This window comes from Bubalus kerabau, chromosome X (assembly GCF_029407905.1).
Source record: "Bubalus kerabau isolate K-KA32 ecotype Philippines breed swamp buffalo chromosome X, PCC_UOA_SB_1v2, whole genome shotgun sequence".
Lineage (NCBI taxonomy): Eukaryota > Metazoa > Chordata > Mammalia > Artiodactyla > Bovidae > Bubalus > Bubalus kerabau.
The window spans coordinates 154,422,301-154,442,565 of record NC_073647.1 but is presented as its reverse complement, the minus strand read 5'-3'; the positions used below and the strand labels follow the sequence as shown (position 1 = coordinate 154,442,565).

The following is a 20,265-nucleotide window of genomic DNA, read 5'->3' as shown; positions in this document are numbered from 1 at the left end:
TCATTTCATAGCCCCTTTCGCATGACTCTCATGCGAAGTTCCCATCAATAAAACGTGAGCCAGAGGAATGACTTTGCCTTCTGCAACAAAACTTTTCTTCTGAGAAGCACACATTCTTTCTCCCCCATCTCCTTCCCACTCTGGCTGGACAGAGGTCTCCAAGACCCTAAGAGACGGCAGAGCCATAGGATGAAAGCAGCTCGGGCCCCTAAGCCCACACACATAAAGCCACCCTTCTAACCAAGAACACCCACACTGGACTACTAAATGAGAAAGTGAATACCTTGCTCTCTTCAAAGTCACAGACATTGTGAGAATTAGGTGTTAAGCAGCTCCCCCTGCTCTAACAGACAGCAGGCATGGGAGAGCAGGCTTCATTCTAATACTTTATTCTCCACCAGTACTTTAAACTTACTTTCTCTTCTATCATCCTGGCCAACCCATTTACTCATGGGGGAGGTGGTGGTTTTCTCCTTTTTAACACTACTTGGTCATGTGACGGGGCACAAATTTAAATTCTGTACATTTCCTCTCTGCATAAAAGACGGCCTCTTCCTTTTCTGAAGAACATTAACTGATGGGGAGGTGGCTAATACCTTTCTCTTATCACAAGTGGACAAAAGCTGCATTACATAAGTTAAGAGAACAGAGATTTCCTATTTCAAATTATTCAATAGTATTCAAGTGAAGAAATGAAGATAATTTTTAAAGAAGATAATTTAAAGTATCAAAGTAGCAGGGAATTGAGAGGTTATAGGAACTAAATTCTTATCTTTTATAGTTGAATGTTGATAAATCAAGAACTCTGCTTTTGCAAGAATCAACTGGTGCAGCCAGTTTTAAAACCTCTTTCGCAATATGGCTACCTTCCAACTCAGTTAATTCTACCCCAAGGATTTTACCCTAGTATGTACAGATGTGCAGCCAAAGGCCAAGAATCTTAAAAGCTGTACTATTTGTAATTGCCCCCAAATGAAATCAACCCAAATTTCTATCAACAGAAGAATGGCTGCATTGTAGTGTGTTCATACCATCCACCAAAGAGAACCAAGTACTGCTAGATGCAGCAATAGGGATGAGTCTCACAGAAAACATGCTACAGGAAACCATTTACATATAGAGTTCCCAAACAGGAAAGCCAATCATTGGTGATGGAAATCAAGGCAGTGTTGACCACTGAGTGCAGGGGCTTCTGAGGTGCTCAGTAACAGCTAGATGGAGTAACACAGATGTTCACTTTGCAAAAATTCGTTAAGGCTAAGCTTTTACAATGTGTATACTTTTCTGAATGTATGTTTTACCTCAATAAGGTTTATTTTGAAAGCTGCAATTTACATATTAAACAGGGATCAGAAAAGCAATACAAGTGTAATCTCTCTCCCCAGAGGAAAATATTTCTGTTTAGGGTGAGGGTTCCAATTTCTCCACATCTTCATCAATACTTGTTATTGTCCGTCGTTTTGATTACAGCCATGGTATTTGGTGTGACAGTATCTCACCTAATGACTAGTGATGTTGAGAACCTTTTCATGTGCTTATTCACCATTTGTATACCTCCTCTGGAAAAACATTTATCCAGCTCCTTTGCCCATTTTTTAATTTGGGTTATTTGTTATTTTATAATTGAGTTATAAGAGTTCTTTATACACACCTAGATACAAGTCTCCTATCATATGTATGATTTGCAAATATTTTCTCTTATTGCTGTCCTTCATTCTCCCAATTTTGGAGAAAACTCACAGTATATTCATCAACCTATTTCAAAATGTCATAGGAAATTTAACTAAAAGTTACTCTGGAATTCAGATTAAAAGCATATAGGTCAATTATGACTACCATAGACAGAAAAAAAAAAAAAAAGACAGTTTAGAAAGGCCAAAATGTTCAACTAACTCAAATTAACAGCTGGTGGCACCGAGCATAAATAAGGATATTAAATTAATCTGTATAGTGCACAGCCATTACATCTCATGTTATCCTTCTAATATTATTTCATCATTCCCTATTTTTAGTTAACACTACTTTTTTGTCTTTCCAGATACTCCTTTCACCTCTAAACTCCTGTCACACATATTATGTTATCACTTATTTGGTATGTACATGCTCCTAGATAATGGCAGCTTATGTATAAAAGGTGCTCAAGTACCAACGAAGTGGAAAACACAGGGGTCAAATGGCTGCTGAAAACAAACCATGGGAAGTGTCTAAGTGCTACCACACTAGTTTGAGAAAATATCACTATTATTATTTTGTCATTAGAAGCAAGACAGTATTACATTTCCATTCTCTCCTGTACAATTAATTTTGATTTATTCTTAACATTTGCTAATGAAAGACACTCTGGCTCTATAAAATCTTTGGTTTATGAATAAGTCCAGTTCCAGCTTGATTATCTTGATTATTAACAGTCTACAAGTACTCTTGATACAGCAGGCCCCAACTTTTCCTACTTGAGGTTCTGCACTGGACCATTTGATATGAAGCAAATTCTTAGGGCCAATAAGTTCATTTAAATTGTAAATGATTTCTCAGTCTTCATCTCCTTAAGCACAGAATTCTATATCACACAGCCTACTCTGCCCTTTCTGACAACCATTCTGGACATCTTTGCTAGGAGCAGCAACAGCTAACACTTATTCAGCAAATACTACTGCCAGGCACTATGGTATGCACTTTCTGTACTCCCTAATTTAATCCTCACAACTATGCTGAGACAGTTACCATTATTATCTCTGCTTTACACATCCGCAAACTGTGGCATGGTAATGTTAAGTATCCTGCCAAAGTGAAAGTGAAAGTGAAGTCGCTCAGTGGTGTCTGACCCTTTGCAACCCTGTGGACTGTAGCCCACCAGGCTCCTCCGTCCATGGGATTCTCCAGGCAAGAATACTGGAGTGGGTCACCATTTCATCCTGCCAAAGGTCATAGTAAATTGCAGGGCAAAGATCTGAACCCTGGCCATCTAACTTGAGTCCATGCTCTTAACCACAGCAACATACTGCTTTCTGACGAGCCTATGTCTACTGTACAAACATCCACGCCCTGCCTGACCTTCTAGTAAATACAGCAGTCTATTTAACAATGGGGAGAGATGCTCCCAAAGTTTACATATAAAAAGAAATTACAAAACAGCATGTACCATGTATTATGTATATATACATACACACGTAGAAAGCACTGGGAGGAAATACATCTAGAAACAGATGGTTTTGGGAATTCCCTGCGGTCCAATGGTTAGGACCTACACTTTCATTGCTGAGAGCTTGGGTTCAATCCCTGGTCGGGGAACTAAGATGTCCTGGGCCACATGGCATGGCCCAATAATAATAATAATAATAAAAGTTTAAAACTTTCACCTGGGACTCCCCTGGTGGTCCAATGCCTAAGACTCCACGCTCCCAATGCAGGGGGCCCCGGGTTCAAGCCCTGGTCAGGGGACTAGATTCCACATGCCACAACTAAGAGTTTGCCTGTAGCAACTAAAGATCCTGCATTATGCAACTAACAGACATGGCAAAGACAAGTAAATAAATAAAAACTAAAAAAACCCACCCACAACAACTTTCACTTCTGCTCCTTCAAATATTGTTGAAGTTAAAGAACCATATTTCTTTGGCTTATTTTGTTTCAATGTTTTTAATGATGGCTGTTCTTTTACTAAGACCAGTCTGAAGGAAAAACAAAAAAGCTAACACCCACATTCGCTTCCTAATTATTTCAAGTACCATCTGCTCAAACCAGCTTGAATGCCTTCGGCCAGCGCCAGGCACGTGCTGAGTGCAGACACTTGGTCCTGGCCGGTCCTGCCCATGAGGGTTGGGTGGCCGCAGGAGGCGCAGGGGGAAAAGGCTGCATGCACAGATGCATTTCCTCACCCCTGGCAGAAATCCTGAGCTCGCCTCTGGTCCCCAGAGTCTTGAGAAACTTCTCAAGTAGGTAATGGGAACCTTCAGAACTTACAAGCCCCATTACTTCTCCACTCCACTGAGAGGTGGGCCTCACTATTTCCAGACAAGGAAAATGAGACTCAGTGAGTCTTGCCCAAGATCATCTTCAGGTCAGTAAAAGGGGATGGGGAAACTCAAAACCAGGTCTGTCAAACTCAAGAGCCTATGTTCTCACCATCACACTGCTCCCCTCCCTTCACACATAAGCCTTGGAAAATACAAGTTCAAAGTCAAACATGCAGTTACAAAAGAAATCTAAGACATTAAACATCTTTTAAAAAAAAATCTAGCATACTAGATATACCAGCATGAATTTAGGAAAACACTGGGAAAGGGCTGGAATTTTTAGCAGTAACTAACTCTGGGATTTAGGGAGGCAAGACAATACTAATTTGGGGGTAGAGATATCTTTAAATACTTTCAAGTGATTGTATTTAAGACACTGAGAGGTTTTCCTAAAACTTTTTTGTCTTAGGATTAAACTAAATTATCTCTAAAAATATCTTCAACCCCATGTTTCTAATAATTTCGTCTAGGAGTCATCCACTACGAAGAAGGAACGTGAAGACAGAGCACACGCCTGCCTGGCCACAAGGTGAGGAAAGAAGCCACAGACACCAGGCACTTCCCACTCTCAGCATGGCCGAGACACGTCTTCTTTGGTTTTGAAAATACAAACCTCTTTCCTAAGTTTCCTGTATTTTGAAAGGCTTTTTCCAAATACAAATTTTTACAAACAAATCTATTATAAAACTTCCATTTTCATATGTGTTTTTTTTTTTATACTATTTCTTTAAACGGATGGAGTTGGTAGATTCATGCACTTTTGAAATTAGAAAAGTGGCAGGAGATCTAAATAGACATTTCTCCGAAGACATACAAATAGCTAAAAGGCACACAAAAAGATGCTCAACATGGTTAATTGTCAGAGAAATGCAAATCAAAACCACAATGAGGTATGATCACACACCAGTCAGAATGGTCATCATCCAAAAGTCTACGAAAAATAAATGCTGGAGAGGGTATGGAGAAAAGGGAACCCTCTTGCATGGTTGATGGGAATGTACATTGATACAGCCACTATGGAGATTCCTTAAAAAACCAGGAATAAAACTACCATATGACCCAACAATCCCACTCTTGGGGATATACCTTGAGGAAACCATAACTCAAAGAGACACGTGTACCCCAACATTCACTGCAGCACTATTTACAATAGCTAGGACATGGAAGCAGCCTAGATGTCCATCCGCAGATGAATAAAGAAGTCGAATATTACACAGCCATAAAAAGAAATGCATTTGAGTCCGTTTTAATGAGGTGTGAGAACCTAGGGCCAACTATACAGAATGAAGTAAGTCAGAAAGAGAGAAACAAATATCAATTTAATGCATATATATATAGAATCTAGAAAGATGGTACTGATGAAGCTATCTGCAGGGCAGGAATAGAGATGCAGACATAGAGAACACACTTGTGGACACAGTGGGGGAAGGAGAGGGTGGGACGAAAAGAAAGAACAGCACCAAAACACACACATCGCCATATGTAAAAGAGACAGCCGGTGGGAACTTGCTAGATGACCAGGGAGCTCAGACCCGGTGTTCTGTGACAACCTAGCGCTTTCTCAGAAAACTCAGAAGCTAATTTATTTTTTTAAAGAAGAGGAAAATCAATTTACTAAATATTAATTGGAAACTTCAGACTAGCCAGAAGACAACGTTCATAGGGCTTCAAATGACTCAGAGATCCAATTTTCAAGGATTTCTGAATAATCCAATTACAGTTAAAGAAAATGCCCAACATATGAAAACATGTTCAACCTGGATTTCCCTGGTGGTCCAGTGGTTAAGACTCTGCATTTCCACTGTAGGGGGCATGAGTTTGATCCCTGGTGAGGGAACTAAGATCCCATACACTGTGTGGCAAGGCCAAAAGAAAAAAAAAAAGAAGTTCAACCTCATTCATAATTAAAAGAAATACAAATGAAAATAGAAATCAAAGGAATACTGACCAGATTTAAAAGGATGATTTAAAACAAACAAAACTTCATGTGGGCAAACAGGCTGCCCCAGTATAGTCCTGGGAAGTCTATCTTGGTAGCGTATTGGTTTTGCACAGGTATTCAGCAGTTATTTCTGAATGTCTGAATGCACATTCACTTTCACCAGTGAGTCCACTGAAGTTTATTCCACAGATATTCTCACTCAAGGGCAAAGGCTACTCAACACACCACCACTTGTTGCTATGCACAGGAACCAGATGGTCTACTGATACAGAACTGGGTAAATAAATAATGGTCATCCATACAAGGTAAAAGGAGGCAGTTATTCAAGAGACTAAGGCAGTGCCATGTCAATAAGGACCAATCTCCAAGGTGCAATTAAGGGAAAAAAAGCATTTGGTCCTGGATGGACATGTGAGTATAAAAACATATTCATACAGAAGCCAGTAAATGGAGGAAACTTTTCTATAAAGTTATCTCCCAAACTATGTGCTAGACATTTAAATCGCTCACCATGACCAGTATTATAAGAAGTATTATAAAAAGCAATACTGTATTTTTTCACTATTCCACCACACCCCAGGCTCAGAGTCTGAAGACTGTAGGAGTTTGTCTTGAGTCATTTCATATCATCTTCTCCCTTCACCCTGCTTGATAGACCTCTGGGTTTGTCCCCCCAAATCTTTACACTACATTATAGAAAGAAATTGGATTATGGGGGGGCGGGGGGGAGGATCTACTAAGCACGAATTTTTGCAGCCATTCTGATTTATCTCCTTAAAACAATTCTGAAAATTGAAACAACTCATTTAAACTTGGCCTCAATTTGAAAGTACAGCTAGACCAGTCACTTCACCAGTTTAAAAAACAAGGTTCATCATGGATAGTTAACTCTTCCCAAGTAGAATCAGTTTGAGATACCTGGAATACACAAAAGAGGGTTAACAGTGTATATAAGGCTAAATTCTCAGTGGAGGGAGGAAGGAAGGAAAAAAAACCTAACATTTATTACTTGCTAAGTGCTGGACATTTAAAATACACTAGTTTAGCCTTACAATTCTAAGATAGTGACAGTATTACTTCATTATACAGATAAAGTAGGGAGCAAAGTAAGAAGTGAGGGAAGAAGCAGCTGTGATTTGAGACCTACATGTACAGAGCCTGGAATGGAGGTAGTGTTTCTACAGGAAATGTCCTAAAGAATCACATCTAAAGTTAAGAAACATAAAGAACACCCAAACGCCCATCGATGGATGAACTAATAAAATAAAATATGGTAAAGGCATACCTGATTTTATTATGCTTTGCAGATATTGCACTTTTTACAAACTGAAGGTTTGTGGCAACTCTGCGTTGTCAGATGATTAGCGTTTTTTTCACAATAACGTATTTAAAGTATGTACATATTTTTTTTTAAGACATAATGCTACTCCACACTTAACAGACTACAGAGCACAAAGAATCATAGTAAACAACCATACGCACTGGGAAACCAAAAAATTCGTCTGACTCACCTCATTGTGTTATTTGCTTCACTGCAGTGGTTTGGACTAGAACCTGCACTATCTTCAAGGTGCACTTGCATCTGACATTAGGATATTATTTAACCTTAAAAAGATCATTCTGACACATGCTGCAACATGGATGAACCTTGAATAAGACATTATGTTAAATGAAAAAAGTCGAACAAAAGAATGTAGTCTGATTTCACTTACATGTTACCTGGAGTAGTCAAATTCATAAAGCAAGGAAACAGAACAGTGGCTTCCAGGAGGAGAGGGAATGGAGTCAGAGGTTCAGTTTGGAAAGATGAAAAAGTGGTATAGCTTGCACAACACTGTTAATGTCTTAATGCTAATGAACTGTATGCCTAAAAATGACCAAGTTTATGTTATGTATATTTTACCCCACACACATGAACAAAGAATCATGGTAAATCATGATTTCAAATATTCAAAAACCTAACTTTATACTGGTCATCAAGAATTAATATAAACATATTCCAGTTGCTTGGATTACTGAATTGCTCTATTAGCAAGACAAAGCAATTGAGTTAGTGATAATTGGGATGCCACACTCCTCACAACAAGTCTTAGGGAAAGGCCCATGAAAAATAAGCCTATTCTCTTCTGACAGAATAAACAACAAAAAGCAGACTCCACTTCTGATAAAACTGGAGGGCGGTGGTTCTCAAGTACAGTCTGTAGACCCTTTCAGGGAGTCTGCAAGCTAAAAAACTATTTCCATAATAATACTAAAATGGCATTTGTCTTTTTTGGTGTTGACATCTGTACTGATGGTACAGAAACAATAATGAGTAACCCTGCTGGCTCCTTAGAATAAATCAAGGCAGCAGCAGCACCAAACTACACTAGGAGTCATGGGTTTTGTCCTACATCTTGATGTACTGGCGGTGGGGGCGGGGATGACTACTCTTTTACCTAACAATAATTTCTTTTAAAGACAGCTCACCGCTGTTTATTCAGACTTGGGTATTTGGCAGGTATATTTTCTCCGATATATATGAACAGAGTCTGTCACTTAAAGGCAAACAACTGACAGTATTTGTTGCCAAAGATAAAATTTGAGTTTTCAAGCAAAATTCAGAATTTTTGAAAACTATCTGCCACTGGAAGCTTCCAAATACTTAGACTTTTCTGATGAATTCTGTGATTTTGATATTGTAAAAAGTGTGATAACATTTGGAATATCAACACAATCCAGTAAACCAGTATTTTCTAAATGACTAATGGATGATACCACAAAATGATGCATGAGAAAAAACATCCATTCAAAGTGCAAAGTAGACCCATAGTTTTAAAACAGTACAAAAAGTTACATGAGATTTCAGAACCCACACTGGCAACTAACCTTCAAGAACTATTACTTGCTGAGTTTTGGTGTAGTATCAAAGAATTCCCACAATTATCTAAAAAGGCTATTAAAATACTCCTCCCTGTTCCAACTACAAATGTGTGTGAGGCTAGATTGTCTTCACACACTTCAACTAAAATGGCATGTTTCCACAGATGGAATGCACAAGCAGATCTGAGAATTTAGCTATCTCCTACTAAGCCAATCATTAAAGAAATCTGCAAAAACGTAAAGCAATGCCATTCTTCTCAATTTTTATTCTGGAAAACAAGCTACTTTTAACTTTTAAAACAACACTATTTATAATGTTAATGTGTGGAATGCAGTTTCTTCCTTCTACTATTCATGACCTTGTAGAATTCTCCTCCTTCCCCTTGAGTGTGAGCTGGACCTAGTGCCTGGCTTCTAATGCAGAGAGAATTTGGCAAACGTGAGGTTGTCACTTCTTTGGTTATGTGACAAAAGACTGCAGCTTCCTTCTCTTTTGTGCTGGTGCTCTGTCTTGCTTCATTCAATGAAGTCAACAGCCATGCTGTGAGATGCCTAAGGAAAGGCCCTGGTGGCAAGGAAGCAAGGGAGGCCTCCAGCCAGCAGCTCATGAGCAACTGAGGCCCTGGTCCACCAACCTGCAAAGCACTGGATCCTGCCCACACCACATGAATGTGAGCTTGGAAGTGGATCCTGCCCACTCAAGCCTTCAGATGACTGCAGCCCATGAGGCCCTGAAGCACAGGACGCAGTGAAGTCACTTTCAGACTCCTGAATCGTAAATGTTGTGTCAGGTGCTAAGTTTGGGGACAATACGTTATACAGGAGGAACGGATAACTAGTACAAGGCCAGTTGATTTTTTAAGTGAATAATAACTTAAAATTGTTTCAATTTGTAAACATGGGAATCATTATGATATATAACCCACATAAACAAAAGCTTCTTGGGGTTTTCAATAATTTTTGAGTATGCAATAAAGCCCTGAAACCGAAAAGCTTGAGAACTGCCACCCTGGCCATGGTGGAGCAGGGACAGAGAGGTGAGAGGCCAGCTCAGTGAAAGCAGAGTCTGAGACAGCTCCTGAACCAAGCAGATCCATCTCTAGGGAACATGCCCTGGGATTGGGTGGGAGGACCACACCTAACAAATCAGCCCCTTTCCCTTTTGGTTAGGGCACTACAGTACCAACACTATAATCCCCATGGGTGGGTGAGGGAGACTTGGTATAAGCCATTTGCCCTTGGCCTTTCTTTGTTGTTCCAGTTCATTCGGAAGCCTCTCCAACAGTACTTGATATACTTCTTCACTGAATCCTCAAAATTACCGTAAAGGGTGGTATCTTAGCTCCTGGACCAGGAATTGAACCTGGGGCCCTGGAAGTGAGGGTGCCGAGTCCTAACCACTGGGCTACCAGGGAAATCCCGAGGAGTTGTCCCAACTTATAACTTTAGGCAGCAAAAGGCTCCAGAATGATTGTCACAGCATGTAAAGAACAGGGGCATTAATGAGGTAAATGAGAAGAAAAGAGGGGCAAACCAGTGCTGAAGTTAAGGCACAGGCACCTGATTTCTCCTACTAGTAAAGAAGCCAAGAAGGGGTCAGTGTTACTATCTATAGTGGTCGGTGCTAACATCTTAAACTGTGCAGATCATCTGCCTTTTAATCCAAGAATGATGGCATTCGATTTCACATTTAACTTCTATAGCCATTTCTTTTATTAAAACGAAGGCTGCTGGACTCTATGACTTGCAAAATCACTTCTAGCTCTAAAAGTGTAATTCAGCGATTAACAGCAATCTGAGAGATACCTATGTCAGCCTAAACACCTATCTAAGCAGCAGAAGGATCAGGAAATGAGATTTTAATATATAAAGCCGCTGAAATGTGCTTGGGCCTAATCTATTTTGCAAAGGGACAGGGGCTGGGCCACACATTTAGCATCTTCAAGCCACAGACTCCTGAGAGGTAGAATGGTCCTCTCCTTTTATGAGTTACCTGAATGCAGCATCCCTGTCCTGACTTTATGACATCATCCTTCACCAGCTCCATGTGGACCAATCATGATGCACCTCTGAAACACCAAACCTTCTCTTTTTTCCTTTGGCCTTCTCTTTGTCTTATCCGACTTAACCCGACCCGATCAGCTCTTTGTTAACACTACATTGTGTAGACTTTGGCAGGGTCTCTCTCTAAACCCTCTCCTTTTCAATTCATCCAAATTAAACTTGGAGGTGCTTTTACGGGGAGTCACACTGCAATACATCTACTAAATAAAACATCTTAAGGTCAACTTAGGGCATAACAGGATGAAACAAAAGCTGTAAGACTCACAACTCCCCTGGTTCTTGGATTACTATAGCTTCCCTATACCCTCAAAGACCCAACCCCACCCTTCCTAATTTGTTTTCATTTAGCAAAATCTATTACTCATTTTTACATCATGAGAAACGCTGGGCTGGAAGAAGCACAAGCTGGAATCAAGATTCCCGGGAGAAATATCAATAACCTCAGATATGCAGATGACACCACCCTTATGGCAGAAAGTGAAGACCAACTAATAAGCCTCTTGATGAAAGTGAAAGAGGAGAATGAAAAAGTTGGCTTAAAGCTCAACATTCAGAAAACGAAGATCATGGCATCTGGTCCTGTCCCTTCATGGCAAATAGATGGGGAAACAGCAGAAACAGTGGCTGACTTCATTTTTGGGGGCTCCAAAATCACTGCAGATGGTGAGTGCAGCCATGAAATTAAAGGACGCTTTACTCCTTGGAAGGAAAGTTATGACCAACCTACACAGCATATTAAAAAGCAGAGACATTACTTTGTCAACAAAGGTCCACCTAGTCAAGGCTATGGGTTTTCCAGAAGTCATATATGGATGTGAGAGTTGGACTATAAAGAAGGCTGAGCACCAAAGAATTGATGCTTTTGAACTGTGGTGTTGGAGAAGACTCTTGAGAGTCCCTTGGACTGCAAGGAGATCCAACCAGTCCATCCTAAAGGAGATCAGTCCTGGGTGTTCATTGGAAAGACTGATATTGAAGCTGAAACTCCAATGCTTTGGCCACCTGATGCGAAGAGCTGACTCATTTGAAAAGACCCTGATGCTGGGAAAGATTGAGGGCAGGAGGAGAAGGGGACGACAGAGGATGAGATGGTTGGATGGCATCACCGACTCAATGGACATGAGTTTGGTTAAACTCCTGGAGTTGGTGATGGACAGGGAGGCCTGGTGTGCTGCAGTTCATGGGGTCGCAGAGTCGGACACGACTGAGCGACTGAACTGATTACTCATTTTACCTACTACCAAGTTTTATTCACATTCAGTGAAGAGCACATTTTTATTTACTATCCTCAAGAAATGTGTTTAGAAAGCACAAGACACATGGAATATGGCTAATGGCTTCGGAGCCCAAAAAGCCTGGCCTTTGAATATACCACTTACTACCTGCTGTGTGGCCACGGGAGGTCAACCTCTGTTTCCTGATCTATAAACTAGAGATGTACAGGACCTACCTTCTAGAGCTGTGAGAAGATTAGATACAGTGAATATATATTGCTACCATGCAACAGAACTGTTTAAAATAATATTTGAATAAAGGTGCACTTGCAAATTATGCAAAATGCCTACATCCTTTTTTTAAAATATTTATTTATTTATTTGGCTGCACCGGGTTTTGGCTGTGGCAGGCAGTAACTTCCCTGCAGCATGTGGGAGCTCAGCTCCCTGATCAGGGATCGAACCCGAACCCTGGTCCCCTGCGTTGGGAGCATGGAGTTTCAGCCATTGGACCACCAGGAAGTCCCCATTCTCACTTTTTTTTTTTCATTCTCACTTTTAGTATGACCCACATGTCAATCTAAAACATCCTAAATGAAACATGCTTCCAAGCTACTGGCACATCTTCCTCATCAAACCATTCTACTTTGTTCTGAGTAGGGAAAGAAGAAAAATGAAAAAGTGGTAGCTTAGCAATATTATTCATGGCAGACTACAGAGTAGGAAGTGGTGGGTAATGAGGGTTGTCCTGGGGATTTGGAAATGTAATACAGAATGCAAATCAGTACCCTGAGCGATAAATGTTAATAAAATTATGTCAACAGGACAACACTGGTGATTTTATATGTTTCCTTCAAGTAAGAACATTTAAGAGAATTTCAACTAGGAAATAGACTGAATCATAAAAACATACTAGGGAAAAAAAATACTCAAAGTTCAAACTCTTAAAGGGTCACTTGACTTATTTTATCCTCTTCTAGAAATGCCCTGCTTGGGAAAATTCTAAACATAGCTAATTCTCAATGGTGGTGAATATTATATTAAATCTGTATACCACTTTGCACACTTTAAATACTGTCACATCTATTATAATAACTAAAAGTTACTGATAATCACGTTAGAACCAAACAAAAGCTGCGGGGAGGGAGAGGCACAGGGATTTCTTTGGGATATTAGGTTAAAACTCCCTGGGTAAGCAGAATCTGTCCATGCAGTCAAGTATGTCGGTTGCATTATCAATTACACAATTATATACCAGCTCTATGCCAACGTCACCAACTCTGAGCTCTGTTATTTAATAAGAGTAAGGTTTTCTGGTGGTTGTTTTGTTTTAACGCCCAGGGCTACCATCTATTCTGCAGAGGTAAGGAGATATTAGAATGCAAATACATTCTAAGTGCTTAGCGCAATGCAGGAAACGGTGAGTTCCTTTCCTTTGAAACACAACTCTGAAAAGTGTAAAATTGAACAGCATATCTACTAAAAAGAAAACTATTACAGTGACTCCTGTGAAGCATTCCACACAAAGGCAAATCACTTGCACCCTGTTTTACAGAATCTGGATTTGGCATGTACATTCCTAAACAAAACTTCTCTAGTCAAGACCAATATAAACGACACAAAATAACATACACAACACCTTCCATAACATCATAAATGACTGTGACATACATATTATGATCTACAAAGGTCTGTGTATGTGCTGCGTCTGGTCTCCCTTTTTACTGCTTTGCTTGTTTGCTTCTCCATGAAAATAAAATTTACCAAAGCTTGCTGATAGAATTAGATGACAATGTTGTAAACAGAAGATCACTTTGAATGGCACCCCACTCCAGTACTCTTGCCTGGAAAATCCCATGGGCAGAGGAGCCTGGTGAGCTGCGGTCCATGGGGTCGCTCGGACATGACTGAGCAAATTCACTTTCACTTTTCACTTTCATGCACTGGAGAAGGAAATGGCAACCCACTCCAGTGTTCTTGCCTGGAGAATCCCAGGGACGGGGGAGCCTGGTGGGCTGCAGTCTATGGAGTCGCACAGAGTCGGACACGACTGAAGCGACTTAGCAGCAGCAGCAATCTCTGTGCTAGGAGAGTGGAAATTCATCATCAAGTTTGCAAATGGGGAGAAAAACAAGATAATCAAATGGTTCCTTTCTATCCCATACTCTTGCCCCACCCTGACCTGATTTTTCCTCATTAAGTCGATCACAGAGAGATTCTGGGAAGAGGGAAGAATACAAAGGTTGGAAGATAGATTTGGGATTCCAAGGTGGCTCAGTGGGTAAAGAATCTGCCTGCAATGCAGGAGACCTGGGTTCAAGCCCTGGGTCGAGAAGATCCCCTGGAGGAGGGCATGGCAACCCACTCCAATATTCTTGCCTGGGAAACCCCATGGACAGAGGAGCCTGGCGGGCTACCGTGCACGGGGGGCAAAGAGTCCAACAGGACTGAAGTGACTGAGCGCTGAGAACACGCAAGACAGATTTACAGAATAACACCCTGAAAGCAAGAGAAACTGCTCTTTCATATATACTCCCCTCCAGACCAAGTAAAATTCGAACATGCCTGGCACTGTGTTGAACGTGTCACATCAACGCTTATGCTTCACAACAGTCCTATGCATTAGGGATTAGCATCAGCCCCCTTTACAGATGATGCAATTGAGACTTGGAACGATTGCAAAACCTGCTCAAGGCTATAAAGCTACAGAGCTAATAAGCAGGAAGAGCCATGAGTCTTGACTTCAAATCCATACTATTTGCCCAGTGTTGTTTGTTATTCAGTTGCTAAGTCGTGTCCAACTCTGTGACCCCATGGACTGTAGCCCATCAGGCTCCTCTGTCTATGGGGTTTTCCAGGCAAGAATGCTAGAGTGGCTTGCCATTTCCTTCTCCGGAGGATCTTCCCAACCCAGGGATCTTCCCAACCCAGGGATCTAATTTGTGTCTCCTGCACAGCAGGCGGATTCTTTACCCACTGAGCCACCTGGGAAGCCCATTTGCCCACTACCACCTACTTATTACTGTAGTGTAGATCCATGGGGTTGCAAAGAGTCGGACAAGACTTAGAGACTTAGCGACTAAGCAGCAACATGATGAAAGGATATTGGGTTCCAGACTCAGCTTCACCCCTTGGGCTAATTCCGTGACCTTGCTGAGCAATTTGTCATCTATAAATGAAGACCATGACAGCTGCTCAGCCTTCTCCATAGCATGAGTGATGCTGACAGAGTTAATGTATGTGCAAATATGCCATAAATACTACAGGTCACCACATAAATGTAAGATTTCATTAATTTGAGCACAGATCCCATATACCTGTATCCTTCCTATGGGACCTAAAAATAAGTTTGCTGCTGCTGCTACTGCTGCTAAGTCACTTCAGTTGTGTCCGACTCTGTGTGACCCATAGACGGCAGCCCACCAGGCTCCCCCATCCCTGGGATTCTCCAGGCAAGAACACTGGAGTGGGTTGCCATTTCCTTCTCCAATGCATGAAAGTAAAAAGTGCAAGTGAAGTCGCTCAGTTGTGTCCGACCCTTAGCGACCCCATGGACTGCAGCCTACCAGGCTCCTCCATCCATGGGATTCTCCAGGCAAGAGTACTGGAGTGGGGTGCCATTGCCTTCTCCTAAAAATAAGTTTAAAAGTAGTTAAATAATTTTTAACACTCCAAGCAAAAATCTAGGGGGAAAAAAATCAACCTTAAGACATTCTAGAAATGGCAAAAGAATAGAGACAGTAAAAAGATCAGTGGTGGCCAGTGCTTTGGGGGAAGAGAGGATGGGATAGAGGTTTTAGGGTAGTAAAACTCTTCAGCATGATATCTGTAATGGTGTATATATGTCATTATACATGTGTCAAAACTCTTAGAAGGTACAGCACCAACAATGAACCCTAATGTAAACTATGGACTTTAGTTAGTAGGAAGGTTATCAATATTGACTCATCAACTGTAACAAATGTACCACATGTTGCAAGATATAAATAATAGGGCAAAGGGATACCCTGTGAACTCCGCAATTTACATTCAATTTTTGGTAAACCTAAAACTGCTAAAAAAAAAAAAAAAAAAGCCTATTAATTTTTGAAAACTCAATCTTATAAAACAAATTCTAGTAAAAATAGAAACAAACAAACAAAAAACCCACCAATTCTACATAGGGATTTAAGAAGTTCTATGAATGAACCTGGGGTTCCAAAAAATGCCTAGAATACTTAACAAAGTAATATCCATCTTTTTAGGCCAGTGTCATCCAAGAGAACTTTATGAAATGTGCAATGATGGAAATATTCTACATCTACTCTAATACAGCAGCCACCAGGCACACTGGCTATTGAACACACGGAATGTGGTTTGTATACTGAGGAAAGCAATTTTTAATTTTACTTAATTTTAATTAACAGTTAAATAGCAACAGGCACAATAGCAAGTGGCTATCACCTCAGCACAGTTTTAGACAATTCAAGAGACTCTTAGAAATGTACTGTAATGTTAAAACAGAAAAGGTACCTCAAGAGACCATTCAATCAGTCATAGCTATGAAACAATGCAAAATTACCTGAGGTCAAGAATGACAAGATGGTTAAGACAAACAGGAAGCAACAAAGTCCATCTCCAATTGTCTCTCACTTTAAGTCCCATAATGTAACCCAAAAGTGACAAAATGTTCACTGTCCTCTTTAATTCCTTCAATATTTTCAAAACAACCCAATCAGTTAAAACACCATTTCTGCTTCCTGAAAAAATAGGGCAGAGGTTAAGTTAGAATTAGGAATATGTTTTCAAGCTACTGGCCCAGAGGAAATAAAAAATGAAGGGTCCTAAGGAAATAACTTAAAAGTAACTTCTGCAAACACAAGATATTCATCCTTCTTTTTTTTAATTAAAATTCAAAAACTAATGTTTAACCATGCATTTCAATTCCATGTCATAGTCAACTGGAAATCAAAAGGAAAAACGATGCCCGGAATAGCCTGAGCAAAGAAAGGTGCCTGATGGAAGTCAACAAAAATGAGACAATACAGACACACAGGTCTCTTCTCATCCAGCTGTCAAACAGAGTACTGCCTCAAAGGGTCATTACTTCTTGGTCCTTTAAAATGCTAGTTGGTTAAATCTCAGTTCCTAATTCAGACTTTTTATCCTTTTGCTAAGGGCATAAAAAGGAACTCATGTCCTCAATTACAGTGGCTTTTCACTGGAGTCCTCCTCTGGGGGACCTACGAAATCAAACACTGAGATTGGCTCCCCACCCTCAGAGAGTAAGTGAGGTGTCCAAAGTGACAGTGTTGAATCCCTAGAGTTACTTCAGTCCACAGCTTCTTTTTCAGTCCTGCAAGCACTGGATCTTTCTTTTTGAGTACAAAGAGAAAGAAAGGTAATTGAGAAGTAGTGACACTCTCATGCAGAGACGTGAAAACACCTAACCTTAGAAACAGGCCCCCAAAAGCTAATTCTTGACATTCTGCACAGAGGGAAAACCAACCTTTGTTCTTTTTCAAGTTCACGAGTCGCATTAGAAAAATATTATTTCGTAATTTCCTAAAGGAGTGATCTTTATGAGTATTCAAATGCATAATTAAGTAACATTAAACAGCCCCGAGTGATCAAGCAGGACGTCCAACAAGTTGAACGTTTCAATCTGTTCACCGGCAAAGAACAAGACGAGATTCCACCTTTCCAGTCCGTTTCCCTGCACTTCTCTCTTCCTGGGCCCTGAAAACCCTGTACCCCGTTCGTTGTGCAATCTTTTTCGAACTCCACCCACTGACTCCAGAACAAGTAGAATTCTCCCATTCTGAAGGTCTTGATTTTCCTGTATCCAGGGAGACAGTGAAAACTCCTTGACGTGAGTCAAGTAAGGTCCAGCGCAACTCCCAGATCAAGAGAGACCAAAGGCCAATGTAGGGGAAGCGCTCCACTGTCCGCTCACCGGGTGGGGTGGGGGGGGGGGTCAATAAAGTAAGAAAAGGGGGAAAAATATAAGGGGAAGGAGGGCTGCATTGGGAAGACCGGCTATCCGCGATGTTCCTCCCAAGTCTGCGGGAACCAGGTCCTCCAGCATCTTCTCCCCACCGCCCGCCCCACGTGCAGCCAAGCCCTTAGCACCGGGACACTGGCCCCAGGGCCTGGGTCCCGGGGGCCGAGCGGCCGCGCTCGCCAGCCGGCGCAGTGGCGCTGGAGAAGGGGGGCGCAGCGCAGCCCCGGATCCCGCGCCGTTATCTTACTGCGCAACAGCCTTGCCCGCGCCGCTGGGACGCACCCCGCAGCGCGCCCCGCGCACCTGCCGGGCGCGAGGGCGAGTCCGTGACCCCCGGCAGCCCCTAGACGGTGGTGCCCAGCGCTAGGAGCACGGGAAGCACGCGGAGGGCGGGGGTTGGGAGAGGGAACACCTGGTGTCCGGGGCCCCGCGACGCCGGCCGCACGTGGCTGTCACACCTGGCGCGCCCCCGCCAAGCACCCCTTCCCCCTCTCACCAGGGTGCGCCCCCTGCCCTCTCTCCCGCCTCCGCCGCGCGCCTCCAGTCCCCAACCATCAGACCTCCCACCCCACCCATCCTGGTTTCATCTGCCCACCTGCTCCCACTGTCGTCACCCCCGGGACCGGAGAGGGCCGGATGTTCGCCCCATGGCTAAAAGGTAACCCGAGAGAGTGAAGAGGTGGACCCCGCAACAGCTAGCCCCAGCATTTCCCCGGCCGGGCAACAAGGCGGCCAGCCCCCACACTGACCTTCTGCCGCGGGCTGCGTCGCCGTCCGCCCCGTCCGGCCTCAACTGCCTCCTCGGCGCCGCCGCCTCTTCCCCGCGCAGCCTCCTCTACCCGCGTCGCCATGAGGTGACGGCAGCAGCCAAACAAGCGGCCCGACAAGGGGCACGGAACCTCTCAGGGCCTCGCGCCCCGCCCCTGAACCCCTCCGCCAATCGCCGCATGCAGGGCTCCCACGTGACCGGAGGAGGTTGGCCCCCGAGGGGACAGGACGAGATGGGGGTAGGGAGCACTGAAGCAGGGGCTGGGCTTCTGCAGGGCCGAAGGGCGAACCGAGGCCGCGCGAGTCTGCGTGAAGGGAGAAAGGGACTCTGGAGCGGACTATAAGTCCCAGCAGGCAGCGCAGCCATGGCTCGCAGACGCGGACCAGGATTGAAGCGTAATGCGGCGTTCCGAAATGCGGGAGAGTAGCGACTGTGCTGTGTGTGCAGCCTCCTGGGATTTGTAGTTTCCTAGGAGCGATGTACCAGTATCTTTATTATCCTACGGGAAAAGTTCAGAAATATTTCAGTGTTTGGGAAGGAGCGGGATCGGGGACACATTGTTGTGTTTTTGTTTTGGTTGCTCTTTTCCGGAACTGAGGCCGAATGATTGGAGGAATAGAGAAAATACTTCGTGACTTTCAAGGCAGGAGAGTTGTAATGGCTTTCAGAATTTGCGGTTTCTGGCTCGGACACCTGTCCCGAGTCCTGCCCCTCCACCAGAGCTTTCAGCACCGCCTACCGATCCCGAGCTCCTGCGCAATGGGGGCTGCGTCATATTCGCCTTGGCTGAACCGCCTTAGCTTCTAGCACAGTTCTCCATCCACCCTTAGTTGGCGCTTAATACACATTGAACGTACTCCGCTTTTTCCGCCAGTCGTTTCGTTACTGAATTTTTTTAGCAAACTCGGTTTGCTGAGTCCATTTTCTTTCTTGATGAAATTGGGGCAGGGATGGAGTTTTTCTCAAGAGTACTCCCTATTTATATCTGATGGAACCAGATGTCCAGTGACCAAGCTTCTTGATAGTCACAGACTGTCATGAAATCCTGACATGTTGCCTTAAATAATTCATTATGAAAATTTGTGTAAATCGTATGCTATTTTTTATGAGAGAATACAAAGCAGTGGTTGCAGGCCCCAAAGATTTAATAACTTACATGAGAATAAATTTCAGTATTGGGGGAATTCCTTCTATTAATTTTAATTATTTCTGTGAATTTTGGGGAAAGTACCATTATTTTACTTCACAGGCAGAACATCTCAGTCCAGCTTTGACATTTCAAAACTAGAACAACAGATAATTAACCTAGACTCTATATAAAAATGCCTAGAGTATATAAAGCTGATGGCTTCAGCCACTATTCCTCACCTTCTGAAAAGCAAAAGTCCCAGCCAGATGCAGAATAATCTATCGGTAAT

General features: G+C 42.5%; 1 protein-coding gene across 1 annotated transcript in view; it reads right to left on the bottom strand.

The window, feature by feature from the left end:
* TXLNG (taxilin gamma) overlaps positions 1–19,081 on the bottom strand; it is a 42,657-nt gene extending 23,576 nt beyond the window's left edge. The window contains exon 1 of the mRNA XM_055563003.1: positions 18,828–19,081. Coding sequence (XP_055418978.1) covers positions 18,828–18,929 — 102 coding nt within the window. The 5' untranslated portion in view covers positions 18,930–19,081. The remainder of the gene's footprint in view (positions 1–18,827) is intronic.
* Positions 19,082–20,265: the final 1,184 nt, after the last annotated feature.